Source organism: Tinamus guttatus, unplaced genomic scaffold (assembly GCF_059628265.1).
Source record: "Tinamus guttatus ecotype Peru unplaced genomic scaffold, ASM5962826v1 Tinamus_guttatus_pri_ptg000563l, whole genome shotgun sequence".
NCBI classification, from domain to species: domain Eukaryota; kingdom Metazoa; phylum Chordata; class Aves; order Tinamiformes; family Tinamidae; genus Tinamus; species Tinamus guttatus.
In genome coordinates, this window is record NW_028289097.1 from 1,070,984 (window position 1) to 1,084,743 (window position 13,760).

Genomic DNA, 13,760 nt, shown 5'->3' on the forward strand with positions numbered 1-13,760 from the left:
GGGCATATTTATGTGGCCACCTTGTTAGCTACTATGGTGATTTTAGGAAGTCTTCTCAGTCAGAGTGTGGGAGCCACGGGCAGTGCTAAAGCTAGTCCATCTGTGCCAAACGCTTCCAGAAAGGCTGTTTCATATTTTTCCTCTGACTGTCCTCAAGTCTGAGCTGCCCTCTGCACTGAGGAACATCAGTTCAGGTCTGCAGCGTGGCCGCTGGGATCCCAGGGCTGCTCATGACACACAGATGCTCAAGTCTCTCACACAACGTTGTTCTGCTGCTGGCCAAGCCTTTCTCTTCGCCTCTAGAGCTTAGGCTTTCTGGTTTCACAGCTCTTGAGGCTGAAAGATTCATGCTTGCCTTACTTCCCAGGGTAATTTCAGCGTAAAATCTTAGCTCTAGGCTAAGATGCTGTTTTTGTTGTTGTTATCTTTTGTTTGTTTGTTGTTTGTTTGTTTTCAGGATGAAATTCTGCCCTTGTGGCACCCCCCTGCACACACATTCCTGAAAATACCCCCACACAAACACACTAATTCCTCAAGTGCTCTGATCAGAGGCACAGCACATCCTGAGGATGGTTTCTGCTCGCAGCAACGAGCCCCGGTGACAGTGACCAAGGGCACGTGGGAGCTTCCAGGGGAGCGAGGAGCAGTCGGCAGCTCCGGCCACATCGGGGGAAAAGGTGCTCAGGGTGCAACGTCCAGAGGCTGCTGCCCGGGCAGCAAGTGGGAGACATCGCGGCACCGCACGGTGGGGGTGGAAGAGGAAGGAAACGGGCCATGAAGTGTCTCTCTCCGCAGAGCCCTGGCAATGATAAACAGGAAGAGTGGCAGGGGCCGTGAGGAGAGAGCAGACGGGTGTCTGAGGAGGCACCAGCAGGCTGGTGCGGGAAGGATGTGCAGTGCCGGGAGGGCGAATCTAGAGCCAAACCCTCCCTGGTGACCTTCCTCCAAAAATACATGTGCTTCCCAGCCCTGCTGGAGAGGGGGTGCCTGTGTTTCTGCCCCTGGAGATGTTCTGGAATGGTATCAGGCTTGGGAAGGTGGCCCGAGGGGTGACACATGCAGAGAGATGGATGCTAGAGGGCAGGTGGGTGGCATGAGGACCTTGCAGGGCGCAGAGGGTGGGGAACACTGAGCTATGGCCCACCAGGCACTGGACAAGGAAAGGGGACGGGCAGAGCCCAGACAACCAGCTATGGCCAGGTGCCTTCACACAGCAGGATGGTGCAGACTGGCAGGACCTCAGTGCCATGCAGGGCGCGTGAAACATCCCTCTTTTGCCTCCCAGTGCCGAGAGGCCCTGGGCACCGAGGGCATCCTGGAGAGCCCCATCAGCCCTGTCGGAGAGGCCCATGGAGACAGCCCAAGATCCCGGGGGAGGCTGGGCTGCATCCGTAGCCCCCCAGGCAAGCTGTGGCCTCCCTGGCAAGGAGCGGGGCCGGGGCCGCGGGCGGCCCAGCGGAGTGGAGCTGCAGCCGATGTGGCCGGTATGTGTGTGGGCGGCAGGCAGGGTGGGGGAGAAGGAGGGAGAGGAAGCGGCAGAGGCAGCAGCTCCTTTGATAAGCAGCTTCCTGAACACTTTCAAACCATGGTGCTAGGCTGATGCACGCGGCGCTTGCAAGCCTGAGGAGCCCATGCCTTTGGGCACAAGGTAGGCAGCCCCTGAGCCTGTAGGTGGAGGTCCTGGGGTCCCATGATGTCCTTTGGAGATGGGAGCCCTGCTGCCGTTACCAGACCCTGGGCACCTTGCAGGGTACGGGCACGTGCTTGCTCATGGAGCAATGCAGGTATCCCAGGACAGGCCTGAGGTGACTGCCTTGGGACCGTGCACAGGTGATGGGGACCCTCTCCTTGCCAGGGCTCTTCCCAGTGCCCCCAGCCATGCCAACAGCTCCACTGGGGCATCTCGCAGATGTTTCCTGGCTGACATGAGGGGATGGCTTTTGGGTTTGGAAGCTGTTGCTATCTCTGGCAAGGATCTTTGCTTTGGTGCTTTGGCTCCTGGAGAGCAGCAGTTTTTGTCCTGCCTGGCTCAGGAATATGCTGATGGCATGGCCTCCACAGGGTACCCTCACGGGTCATGGTGGTGGTGAGTATGGTGCCAGGTACCTCTAGATAGGTTGCTCTTTGGGACAGAAATGCTCCATACAGCAGGGAGTCATGGGGAATAGCTTTGGCTTAGGAGAAATGTCCCACATGGGGCTGGCCTGGGCTTGGTTCTCTGAAAGACCTCCTGGAGATGCTGTATGTATCTGAGCATCCCAACCTGTGCCTAGCGTCCTGTATCTCACCGGGTCCATCTCCTTCCTGTGGTTCCTCAGCAGGGAGGGTTCTGAGGTGCCTGGGCTATGGGGAGCTGCATCCACCACTGACCAGGGGTCAATCAGCATTAACCACAGATGACAAGGTCTTCCAGGGAATACCACCTGGGAAGGAGGGTCCTTTCCTGGGGTTGATGTCCCAGGGATGATAGTGGCATGGCCCTGGCACCCTTCTCCAGCCATGTCACCCTATAGCTTCTTGCTCAACCAACCACTCATTTAAAGCTGTTTCCTCTTGTCGGTTACTGAGACCCAGGGGACAGAGGAGGCTGTCACAAGGCAGATTCCCTTCCTCACCAGGGCTGTGTGGCTGTTCAGGGTACCAGCCTGGCCCTGCTGCCTCCATCCTCGTGTCTCCTAACCGCGGGAACTGGCCAGACAATCTGTGATGCACTCAGCTGTCTCCCTCCAGGTTCAGCCTGGCTTTGTGGGGCTGGTGCCCTCCTAGCCCATCCTGCAGTGAGGGAGCTCATAGCTTGTCCATGTCTCACCTGCTGAGTGCTGACCATTTGGGATGGCCCTGGGCTGTGTGACCCAGAGGACAGTGCTGTTGAGGCGGACCTCAGCTGTCCTTCCTCCCCATCATGTCCCCAGGGCAAAGTAGGAATTGCAGGGAAGGGCTGGAGGCCTCCTGGGCACCTTGCCGTGTCCAAGGCCACCAGTGCGGATCCACATGGCCTGTTACACCATGGGGAGGCTCCAAGGAGTGGACATGCCAGAACTGTCCTCTGGCACCTGTCTGGCCCCATGGATGCTGTGATGGAAACCCCTGGTGACAGAGCAGCTGAGAACCAAAACTTGTCCCTTTCTTAGAGAAAGTCTCATTGTGGGACCTCAGGAAGGGGGTTCACTTCTCGTGATGGAGTCTCTCAGATCTGTCTTGTATTTTCCAGCTGCTTTTTCTCAAATGGCTCCTTGATTCAATGGGGATCGAGTGCCACCTGTTTTCACTCTCCGTGCCTCAGGACGAGGGCTTCGTGGCTGGCACAGCATGGTCCAGGCCTGCTTGGCATGCTCCAGAGTTCATAACGTCAATGTGACAGCCGGGACAGCCAGGACAGACATGGACAAGACGGACAAGCCCAGTCCCTCTGCTAAGAAGCACGTGCGTCTCCAGGAGAGGTGAGCACGAGGAGGCTGAACAGCGCCTGGGCTGGCATCCTGCTGGTGGCCAGAGGAGTGAGGCAGGTAGCCCAGCCCTCAGCGGGGACTTGCAATGCTTCCAGCTCCCTCAGAGCCCAGCACAACTGTATGCTTTACACCTCAGGTCTGCTCCAGGGTTTGGGCTTCCCAAGGCTTCCTTCCCCCAATCCAGCCCAGCTTGCTGCAGGGCAGCTGCCAGATCCAAACACGGAGGAAACCAATTCATAAGCCAGTCTTGGCCAAATCTGGACAGCATCTTTCAGTCTCTTTCCAGGAAAATGACCAGAAGAGCAGCTATTTCCATAGATATCTTTCTAAACAACTGTCTTCTGGGTTCTCCTTCTATCCCCTCTCTTTATCCTGTCTTATTCTTTGGCTTTTGCCTGGTGTGTTGGGCAGTTCTAACTGAAGTTATGGAAGGAGGAGCTGTCTGTCTGTCATGGAGCAGCAGAACCTGGGCCCTACACCCATGTGTGGAGTCAAGCACGGGCTCAAGGTACCCCTTTGCTTTGCAGAAGGGGCTCCAACGTGTCACTGATGCTGGACATGAGCTCACTGGGGAACGTGGAACCCATCCAGCCTGTCTGCACACCACGGGACATCACGATGAAGTTCCTAAGGACATCCAGCCACATACTGAGAAAAGAGGAGCTCCAGCAACGTGCCCAGAGCCTGACAGAGCTCCAGGAGGAGTTTTCGGTGAGACGCTTGCCTCCTTGCATGAGGTTGGTGCGGGATAGCACTGTCATGGGAACTCTTGCAGCGGGGTCATGGCTCAGTGCGGAGTGGACATATCACCCTGCAGGTGACAGGCCCTGTGTCAACTGTGCCCTGAAGTGCCTGTTATCAGGGAGCACTGCGGGAATGAAGGGGGTGCAGGTGCCCCAGGTATCCCCTGTTGTCCACTCCTTGGACACACAGGTCCAGGTTCAGCCTGGCCTGCCCTCCTGTGGCCAATGTGCTCTCCCAAGTTGGCATCTCTGGAAGGTGTCCTGCCACATCTTGGGTAAGGACAGGGCTTATACCAGGAGGGGACCTCTCAAGTAATGCTAGTAGGTTTCTGGGTCAGTGTCTTATTGTCTGAAGGTTGGTATGTGGGACTGGCTCTGCTGTGGCAAGGAGATGGAAGCAACTGAAATGCATTTTTCCTCATAGTTGTTTTCCCCCTTGCAGAAAATACCCCCCAATTTCATCAATCCAGAGGAGCTGGAGATCCCTGGACATGCCTCCAAGGACAGATACAAAACCATCCTCCCCAGTAAGCAACACTGCCTCCCGTAGTGTCACATGTGGAGAGGCATGTGCATGGTGTGTGTGTGCACGTGTGAAAGGAGCCCTGGCACCAGAGCAGATGCTCCTGAGTGCCCCTTGGTGCCTGTTGTGTCTCATTCTGCTCTCTGTGTTTGCAGGGGTTGGATGATGCGGTGCAGGGGATATCCCAGTGCTGCTAGGGGATATGCAGGGAGCTGCTCCTTGGGGACAGGGGGAGGTTTAACCCTGAGCTGTGCAGCACATTAGTGGGGGAGTGAAAAGCTGAGGACATTGGGGGAAGGCTTCTCAGGCACTTTGGGAAGGCTCCGGGGGGTTGTTGCCTGGCAGTTGAGTTACCCCACATGCTCATTGCAGTGCAGACAGGTTAGGGCAGGGATGGCTGTATGCCACTGTGGGAACCAGGGTGAAGTGGAGCAAGAAGGGGGCTAAAAGAGTGTCCCAAGGAAGGTTCAGGTAGCTCCAAGCATGGTGTGGAGCAAGGAGGACTTGGTCTCCAGGCTCTGGAGCTGAGTCAGAGAGGCCGGCCAGCCACATGCTCAGGGAGGTAGTCCCATAGTTAATTCTTGTCATGTCTTTTAGATCCCGAGAGTCGGGTCTGTTTGAGGAGGGCAAGGAACAAGGAGGAAGACAGCTACATAAATGCCAACTACATCACGGTGAGTACTCTGGCTGTTTGGGGGTCAGGAGCCACCCCATGCCCCACAGTCCTTGTCAGTAAAGTCATTTCAAGGAATAAGGATTGGTTTAGTAGGGAAAGACCCAGTACAGCCCAGCCTAACATATGTAGAGGAAGAAGAGCACTGTGAGGGCTGGGCTGGCTCAGGGACAGGCTCTCATCGCACGTCAGGTTCTCCTCATCATCACTGACACCAGCCGTGTGCTTGGCAGGGCTACGCCGGGCGCAGCCGGGAGTACATTGCCACGCAGGGGCCCATGCTGAACACTGTGACTGATTTCTGGGAGATGGTGTGGCAGGAGGAGACACCACTCATCATCATGATAACCAAGCTCCAGGAACGCAAAGAGGTACCATTGCCCCTTCCCTACAATGGACACAGAATCCCAGCTTGGAATAGGATGGAATGGGTGCTATAGGATAGAGAGAATAACAACAATTACAGGGTTATATAAGAGCAAACACGACTGCTGAACAAGTGGCCTGGGCACCTGCTTGCTTGCTCTCCTCTGCTCTCAGAGGGTGTCTCCTGACCCATAGGACAAGTAGGAGATGAGACCCACAGCTGCACTCCTGCACCATCCAGCAAAGCCTCTCCTTATCAGGTGGCCTCTTCCCATGCTGGGCATGCTTTGCTAGCCAGATAACAGGATAAGGAGAATTAGGGCATCCCCTGGAAGAGCTAGCAGTGAGCAGCATCCCTCTGGCACTGAGCAGTTCCCGTCCAGATCTGGGAGCTCTCAGATGGTGGATCCAGGCTGGGATGGGAGCTCTAAGATGGTGGATCCAGGCTGGGATGGGAGCAGGCAGTGTCGTGCCCCTGAGTGGCGTCCTGATCGCACAGCCCTTTGCTGCAGTTGCCTCTCTATGTGTTGGCTGGGTCCTCAGCTCCTTGTCCCTTTCCCAAGGGCATCAGCCCTTGGGCATCCCAAGGACCCTGGGACCTGCAAGCCATATGGGAAGGCAGGGAGAATGTACAGAAGGATCCAATGGTTAAGAGGGGGGCTCTGTCTCTTCATGATGCTCCTTTCCGTGTCAACCTGCATCCGCCTTCCCCAGTTCCCTCCACCCAAAGTGATGCCTTTTCCAGAGAGCTACCAAAAATGTAGATCAGACACCCAGTGGGTGCCCTGGACATTTCCACAGTCACAGCCCCTTCCTTCTGCCTTCAGAAATGCGTCCACTACTGGCCTGAGAAGGAGGGTACTTACGGCCCCTTCACCATCCGTGTGCAGGGGGTTAGCGAGTGTGTGGAGTACGTGATCCGGGACCTCTCCATCCAGGTGGGTTCAAGCACTTGATGGGGCAAGATGGGGTGTCCAGCAGAACCTGGCAGTGCTCAGAACATCTTGGGCTCTGTAGCAAGGTGGCAGCACTGTGTGCAAGGGCTGTGGAGGGTCTGTGTCTTGGAGAACTGGGTCTCATGCAGTCCCTGCCAGAGGAAGGGTCCGTAGAACTCCTTTCTGCCTGGCAGAGATTGAAGGAGAGCAGGAGGCAAGAAGGTCCCAACATTGGGCGAAACAGGAGAGACAGTCAGAGTAGCAGGAGCTTCCAAACTAGTCTGTTGCTGCTTGCACTGTGCCGGTGAGCTTTGGTCTACCAGCTCTCTCAGTCACCATGGGCTGACACTAGCCAACATGGTGTTGCTGATTGCCTGAACTGCGCAGTTGATGCTGGGACATGTTGCCTTCTGTCCTGCCTTTCTGAGCAGAGACATGGTCAGGGTACACTGCAGTTCCCACATGGGGTCCAAGCAGGGTGTGTGGGGCATGGCTGGGCCTCAACCCAGCAAGGAGCTCTGAATTGGCCCAGGAGTGTCCCTGGCCCTCGAATCTCTGTTGGGTCTCTGGCAGGAATGAGAAAAGCGGATAAGTTGGGCACAAGTTATGCACCCCATAACTGAGCTGGACTCCACACCTTTGCTGGCCCAGTCCTGTGTATCTGTGCTCCCGCATCCTGATTTCTCTCTCTCCCATCCTGGAGAAGCTTGAAGGTGAACGCCGCCAGGTCAAACACATCTTCTTCCCTTCCTGGCCGGACCAGCAGACACCTGAGTCAGCCAAGCCACTGCTGCACTTGGTGTCCAAGGTAGAGGAGACTCTGAAGGCTGCAGCCAACAAGGGGCCCATTATCGTGCACTGCAGGTAGGAGCTTTCCCCTTGCTTTAGCCCCTGCATGTCCTTAACATTTTTGGGTCATCCTGAAAATGTCAACTGGGAAATTCACACACGCACTTGTGATACACCATGATACAGAAATTCCAAGGTGCGACACCCCCATTGCACAGGTATCCTGTTCTGGCATGAAAATAGACATATTAGCATGGTGCAGAGCTACCACTGTCCCATAAGGAAGCCTGATATCCACCTGGCAGTGTGAACATCTGTCAGAATTGCAGCTCTGGAGTTTCCAGGGCTTTATAGAGGTCTGAGTCAGCACATCCATGGCTCAGGCTTCTGCTTCCCCTACGGTGCGCAGAGTTTGTGGCTCAGCTGAAGCTGTTTTCAAGAGATTCCTCCTGGAGGAGGTAACCTCTGTGCATCTTCCAAACCATCTTGCTGGTCCTTATTATTGCTGAATGGTTTTGGGGTCAGCCAGAGCAGGGCTGTGTGGCACAGTCCTCTTGCCATGCCACAGAGGCAGAGAGCACGACGTTGCAGATCTTCTCACCTCAAAACATGCTGGTTTTCCCCAGGGATTAGACCATGGCTAGGAAAGGAGGGGAGAAGACTGCCATGACCTCTGCACTGTGCAGAGATGGAGGGCACAGCAGAGCCACATGCTTCCAGGGCACAGCTCAGCGGAGCTGTTCAATGTGGCATGACCTCCTTGGTATGGCAAAATGGGGCCAACCAAATTTCTTAGTGCTTGGCTAAGAAAGATGGTCTGACAGCTTGGCACAGGACTCCACCATCCCTTTAAGAAGAAACTGTGACAATTAATTATGGCAGAAATTATTTCAGCTAATCAGTTGGCCAGCTTGGAGCAGGGTCTGGACAGTGCATTTTCTTGCTGTGCTCAGGTTACCTGTGTCTGACCTGGCTCTTGTTCCACAGTGCAGGAATTGGACGGACGGGCTGCTTTATTGCTACCAGGATTGGCTGCCAGCAGTTGAAGGACACGGGAGAGGTGGATATCCTGGGAATTGTGTGCCGTCTCCGCATAGATAGGTAGGTACTCACAGCAGTGTCAGGCCTGCTCTTTGAATGGTTGTCCTGGGTGCAAAACCTGGAAGGACAGATGTGGGAAGGGTGAGGGAGCTGAATCGTTAAAGTTGGAAGGGACCTCCAGAGATCATCTAGTCCAACCCCCTGCACACGCAGGGTCACCTAGAGCACATGGCACAGGACTGCATCCAAGTGGGTTTTGAAGATCTCCAGAGAAGGAGACTCCACAACCTCTCTGGGCAGCCTGTTCCAGTGCTCTGTCACCCTCACTGTCAAGAATTTTTTCCTTAAGTTCCTTTAGAACTTTTGGCCCTTCAGTGTGTGGCCATTTCCTCTAGCCCTATTGCTAGACACCACTGAAGAGAGGCCAGCCCCATCTTCCTCACTGCCTCCTTTGAGGTACTTCTAGACACTGCTCAGGTCCCCTCTCAGCCTTCTCTTCTCCAGCTGAACAGGCCCAGCTCCCTCAGCCTCTCCTCATAGGGCAGATGTTCCAGGCCCCTGATCATCCTCGTAGCCCTGCGCTGGACTCTCTCCAGCAGCTCCACATCCCTCTTGTCCTGTGGAGCCCAGAACTGGACACAATACTCCAGATGTGGCCTCACCAGGGCTGAGTAGAGGGGCAGGATCCCCTCCCTCGACCTGCTGGAGATGCTCTTCTTAATGCACCCCAGGATCCCATTGGCCTTCTTGGCCATGAGGACACACTGCTGCCTCATGGTCACCTTGTTGTCCACCACAACGCCCAGGTCCCTCTCTGCAGAGCTGCTCTCCAGAAGGTCGGTCCCCAGCCTGTACTGGTGTCTGGGGTTATTCCTCCCCAGGTGCAGGACCTGGCACTTGGCCTTGCTGAGCTTCATGATGTTTCTCTCTGCCCAGTTGTCCAGTCTGACCAGATTCCTCTGGATGGCAGCACAGCCCTCTGGGGTAGCAGCTACTCCTCCCACTTTGGTATCCCAGTTTGGCTTTACTGCAAGTTTCTTCCTGTGTGCAGCCTGCAGATGCTTGCTTAATCTCCCATGAGAGTGAGGAGCCAGTCCGAGCCAGTCCTAGGAAAGGCCAAGATAAGTTCCAGTAAAATTTGAGCTGAATGCATTGCTCATCTGCATTTTGAGCAACCCAGCAATGCTTCTAAGCCCAAATAATCTTTGGGGAGCACTGGATCTGTTTCAGAGGAATCCAGGGGTGGCAAGTGAAGCAGGAACATTCATGCACGTGTGACTCAAGTGGGGAGCAAGCTGTGGGGTTAGCTAGGGTTTCTGATTCAGTTAGGCCTCAGCAGGAACTTGCTTTTCCTTTCGCAGAGGTGGAATGATCCAGACGAGCGAGCAGTATCAGTTTCTTCATCACACACTTGCTCTGTTCGTGTCCCAACTGCCAGAGGTGGGAGACCAGTAACGCAGAGCTCTCCTGGGCTGGAGTCTCCCTGTCCTGTGCCAACATCTCCTGCACTGGCATCGGAGAAACCGCTGCCAAAAGAGCTCCTCATCCTGCTAGGCTACATGGCAGCACCCATGCCCCTGGATGAACGTGGCTGAGCAAACCTATCCATCCTGTTGCCTCAAAATCCTGCAAAAGGGTGACCGCATCCCTCAGCCTGACTGGACCACCTTGCCCTGGCACGGATGGTCCGCAGTAAGATGCCCATTGCTGCAAGTAGAAGACGGATTTTGACGATCAAAAGAAGCTCTTTCAAAACATGCAGTATCTTATCCTCTGCTAGAAGAGCAAGCTATGCGGAGGAACTGAAGCTGGAAGCACATTTTCCCCTTTAGCCACATGAAAATGTCTGTCCCCTTAGGCCAGGAGCTGGTTCAGATATGCTGCAAATAAACAGATCCTCTCTTCTGCTTGTTTATGGTCTGTGGTGAGAGGCTGGCACTGCGCTCAGGGCCAGGCTTGTTCTGAATATGAGACTCTTTTTGCTCAAGAGATGCTGCAACGATTTAATCCTAAGGGCGCATCGTTGGCTGCCTTCACTATGGGGCTTGCTTTCGTCTCCATCTCCAGCCAACACCTGCACAAAAGCCTCAGAGCAGAGGATATTCCTGAAATTTTGCAAGCAGCATATTTCCAGTTGCAACCTAGTCTTCAGTTACAAGAGGACAGGTTTTACATGCTTGAGTTTTGGCTGAAATCAGAACAAAACAATGCTAGTATTGTTATCTCCGATCTCTCTCCACCTCTCCCTCCCATTCTTTCAGGGCAAAAAGAAGAGGAAAGGGACAAGATTTTAGCACAAGATTTTAGCAATGTGGAGATATTCCATAAACGGAATAGGGGGCTGCCTTGCACGTGCCTGCCTGTGCCCATGAGTCCTGATGTGGCTTGTTTGGTGGGTGAGAAAAAGGACCAAGGGCTCAATCTTTGGCTTGAGCAAGAGCAGGTTTGCTTCTGACTCCGGGGTGTCCCCAGATTAGGGCTACTTGTGTGGCCCCCACTTCACCACTCTGCAGATCACCCAAAATACAGCAGAGCAACTGCCTGGCAGTTTTGTCTTCATGCTCATTTTTTTTAGGCCTCATGGATACTTCTGAAGGAGAAATGAATGAATAAAAAGAGATTTTTCACCCTTATTTCTGCAATACACGTGACTCTTCGGGCAAGTTGTTAGGTCCCTCCATGCCCGCCCTCACCTCCCGTTCTCTCTGTGCCTTTCCTTTAAGATCTTACACTTCTCTGTATGAAAGCAGTGAATATCTCCCTGCCTGGGAATGGGCAGTGAGCAGAAGCCAGCTACTTCTGTCTAATCTCGCTTGGTGCAAATAGAAAACTCGGTGGTATTTCAGGAATGTCTTGAGGAACATTTGGAGTGTTAATTAGCCAGAATTACAGAAATTATCATGTATCACTGAGCCCTGTCAATCTTTATTAGTTCTTCTCATGTGTTTGCAGACTAGCCTGGTATACTCTTTGCCAGAGCTATAGGATAATGAAGCCATATGGCAGTTGCCCATTTCTAGGAAAAGAATATTTCTGAAAAATGTGTTGGAGAGCGACTGGAAAGCAACAGGCAGTGAGAGATCCCTGTGCTAACACAGCCCTCCATGCATGCGAGTCTCATGCTGTTGGGAGACGCTCCTGCAAAGAATTACCAGAGCCTGGATATTCCTTGTTCATGCTTTCCTGGGATCTCTTTGCACGTGGAGGAGCTGCAGCCACGAGGAACATTGCAAAGGGAGCAACCACTGCTCCCCTGTCTCCCATCTCTGTGGCCTTAGGAACAAATCTGCGGCAAGGAAACTCCCCAGGACTGAAGTAATATTCCCTACCCAAGTCAGTCTAGATCATTTTGGTGGAGCAATTGTCCCCGTGCTCCAAACAACCAAATCAACCCTTGCCTCACACCACAACTTCTCATGCCTGAGTGCTGCTGAGGAAGACCTCTTCTGTGGTGGGGCTTGTCCTCACAGCCTCTGTGAGCTCCCCAGAGACCCTTGAAGTACCAAAGCACATTTCAGTATTAATTTAGGAAACCCTTTTATGCCATGCTGCTGACTTTGATGGTGTCTCCAAAGCTGCTGATGGAAGTTTTGGGCTTATCTGAAACAGGCTTTTCTCAGTGAATTTGTCTTCCAGTCTTTTCTCCGCTTATTGCTGTAAGTCAGTAGGACTTGAATGCTCTGCAAACCACATCAAGGCAGGATCTTTCACTGCCCTTTACACAGAGCAAGATTCTCATGTTTTGATAGTATTACCAAAAGGAGGCTGTTGTTAGGGCAGCCTTGCAGTGCAAGCTGTGCCAGAGGGTTTCCCAAGAAATGCAGAATTCCCTATGGGACTAGCAGCTGGGCAGGGGATGGTGTCACCCCTCGCAGATTCCCTGACATGTGCTGGGAGTTTTCAGCCAGTTTTCAGCCAATTTTCGGCCAGTTCAGCTTTCTGATGCAGATCATAATCAGTTAAGCATTTTTTTCTTGTCTTTCAGTTCAATGATGCCTGAATTTCTATCAATCAGCTTTATCTACTGAAGACACTTATCAGGCCATTATCAGAGCAGTATCTGAGGATGTCTCCAGCTTCCCTGTATTTATGTATTTTTTTAAGCACACCATTGGTCCGTGCTGGCTCATTTCCCTATTACTGCAAGACAAGGGAAATCCTAGGGTTCATATGTGGTGTCAGTTGTGAAGGAAGGTGATTTGAGCAGCTCTGTCTGTGTCAAGTTAATATCTGCCTCCTGGGAAAATGTGCTTCATCCTGTTCATAAAGACATACATTTCCCATATGGGAATTTTTAGTGGAAAAACAGCAAGCAAAGGAACTCCAAAAATCTCACATGAAAAGGAGGTAAATCTCACCTCTCTACTGATCAGGGCCAAGATTGCCTCCATTCCTCATTTTTCTCCCATGAGGTGAGAATCCTTCTCTTGCTGCAGATTGGGGAAATAGGGAACAGTGGAGGATTGGGGACAGCACATGCTAGGAGGCCTTTTTTCTGATTTTCCCCCCAGTTTGGAGATGGAATCCCCCAGCTCCCATTTCTTTTAAGAGCGGTGTGTTTTCTGTGAAAACCTGACCCATAGAGTTTCTTTGTTAGAGACTGGAGTACAATAGGTGCTATCAGGAGGCAATTCTAACAACTTCAGTGCCACAGGCATTTTCGGTGGGAAGCCCCAAACTGCTGTAGGGACATTCCCTGGGTTGGATTTTTTTTTTTTTTTCAAGCAGAAATTAAAAACAAGAATTGCGGGGGTGCATTTTTCACTGGTATGTGGTAGAGTTACCTTGGAGTAATTGCAGAGAGCATCAATATCGCTGCTTCCCTCAGGCCTCTATTTGAGGGCATGGGAAACCTCTCAGACAGGTTGAAGAGCTTCTGGAAACGAAATGGTTTCAGTCTCTGAAAACAAAAGCAGCTTCCCAATGATTTATATCACATGAAGGAAACTTTCCCACCCCTAATTGCCGTGGGCTCTGAGACATTCACGGTAAGGCAGATCCAACGGCAACTCAGCTTCTTCTTCTCTTTCCTTGAGCTTTTGCCTCTCAGACAGCAAAGCAGCCCTGCTGATGGCAACGACCTCAGCATCCTCAGCTCTGGTGGGATGATGAGCAACCTCCTCTGCACATTGACATTCAGCTCTCCCCAACAACCGTCAGAAGAAAAGTCCTGGAGTCCTGGAGCAATTGAATTAAAAGTGTCCCCATGTATTATAAACACAAGTCAGCTCTAGCGTGCTC

At 53.0% G+C, this 13,760-nt stretch overlaps 1 protein-coding gene across 1 annotated transcript; it reads left to right on the forward strand.

Moving 5' to 3' along the window:
* Positions 1-3,309: 3,309 nt before the first annotated feature.
* On the forward strand, positions 3,310-9,977 carry PTPN7 (protein tyrosine phosphatase non-receptor type 7). The gene is made up of 9 exons (XM_088534540.1): positions 3,310-3,440; positions 3,977-4,160; positions 4,635-4,719; positions 5,313-5,389; positions 5,622-5,759; positions 6,582-6,692; positions 7,396-7,553; positions 8,466-8,579; positions 9,881-9,977. Exons 1-9 carry the CDS (start codon positions 3,310-3,312, stop codon positions 9,972-9,974), a joined length of 1,092 nt encoding a protein of 363 aa, XP_088390666.1. The 3' UTR covers positions 9,975-9,977.
* The last annotated feature ends 3,783 nt before the right edge of the window (positions 9,978-13,760 follow it).

Coding starts and splice junctions, on each gene's coding strand:
- PTPN7 (XM_088534540.1), top strand. CDS start 3,310: ATGGTCCAGGCCTGCTTGGCATGCTCCAGAGTTCATAACGTCAATGTG. Junction 5,390..5,621: donor TAAATGCCAACTACATCACG/GTGAGTACTCTG, acceptor TGTGCTTGGCAG/GGCTACGCCGGGCGCAGCCG. Junction 7,554..8,465: donor CCCATTATCGTGCACTGCAG/GTAGGAGCTTTC, acceptor CTTGTTCCACAG/TGCAGGAATTGGACGGACGG.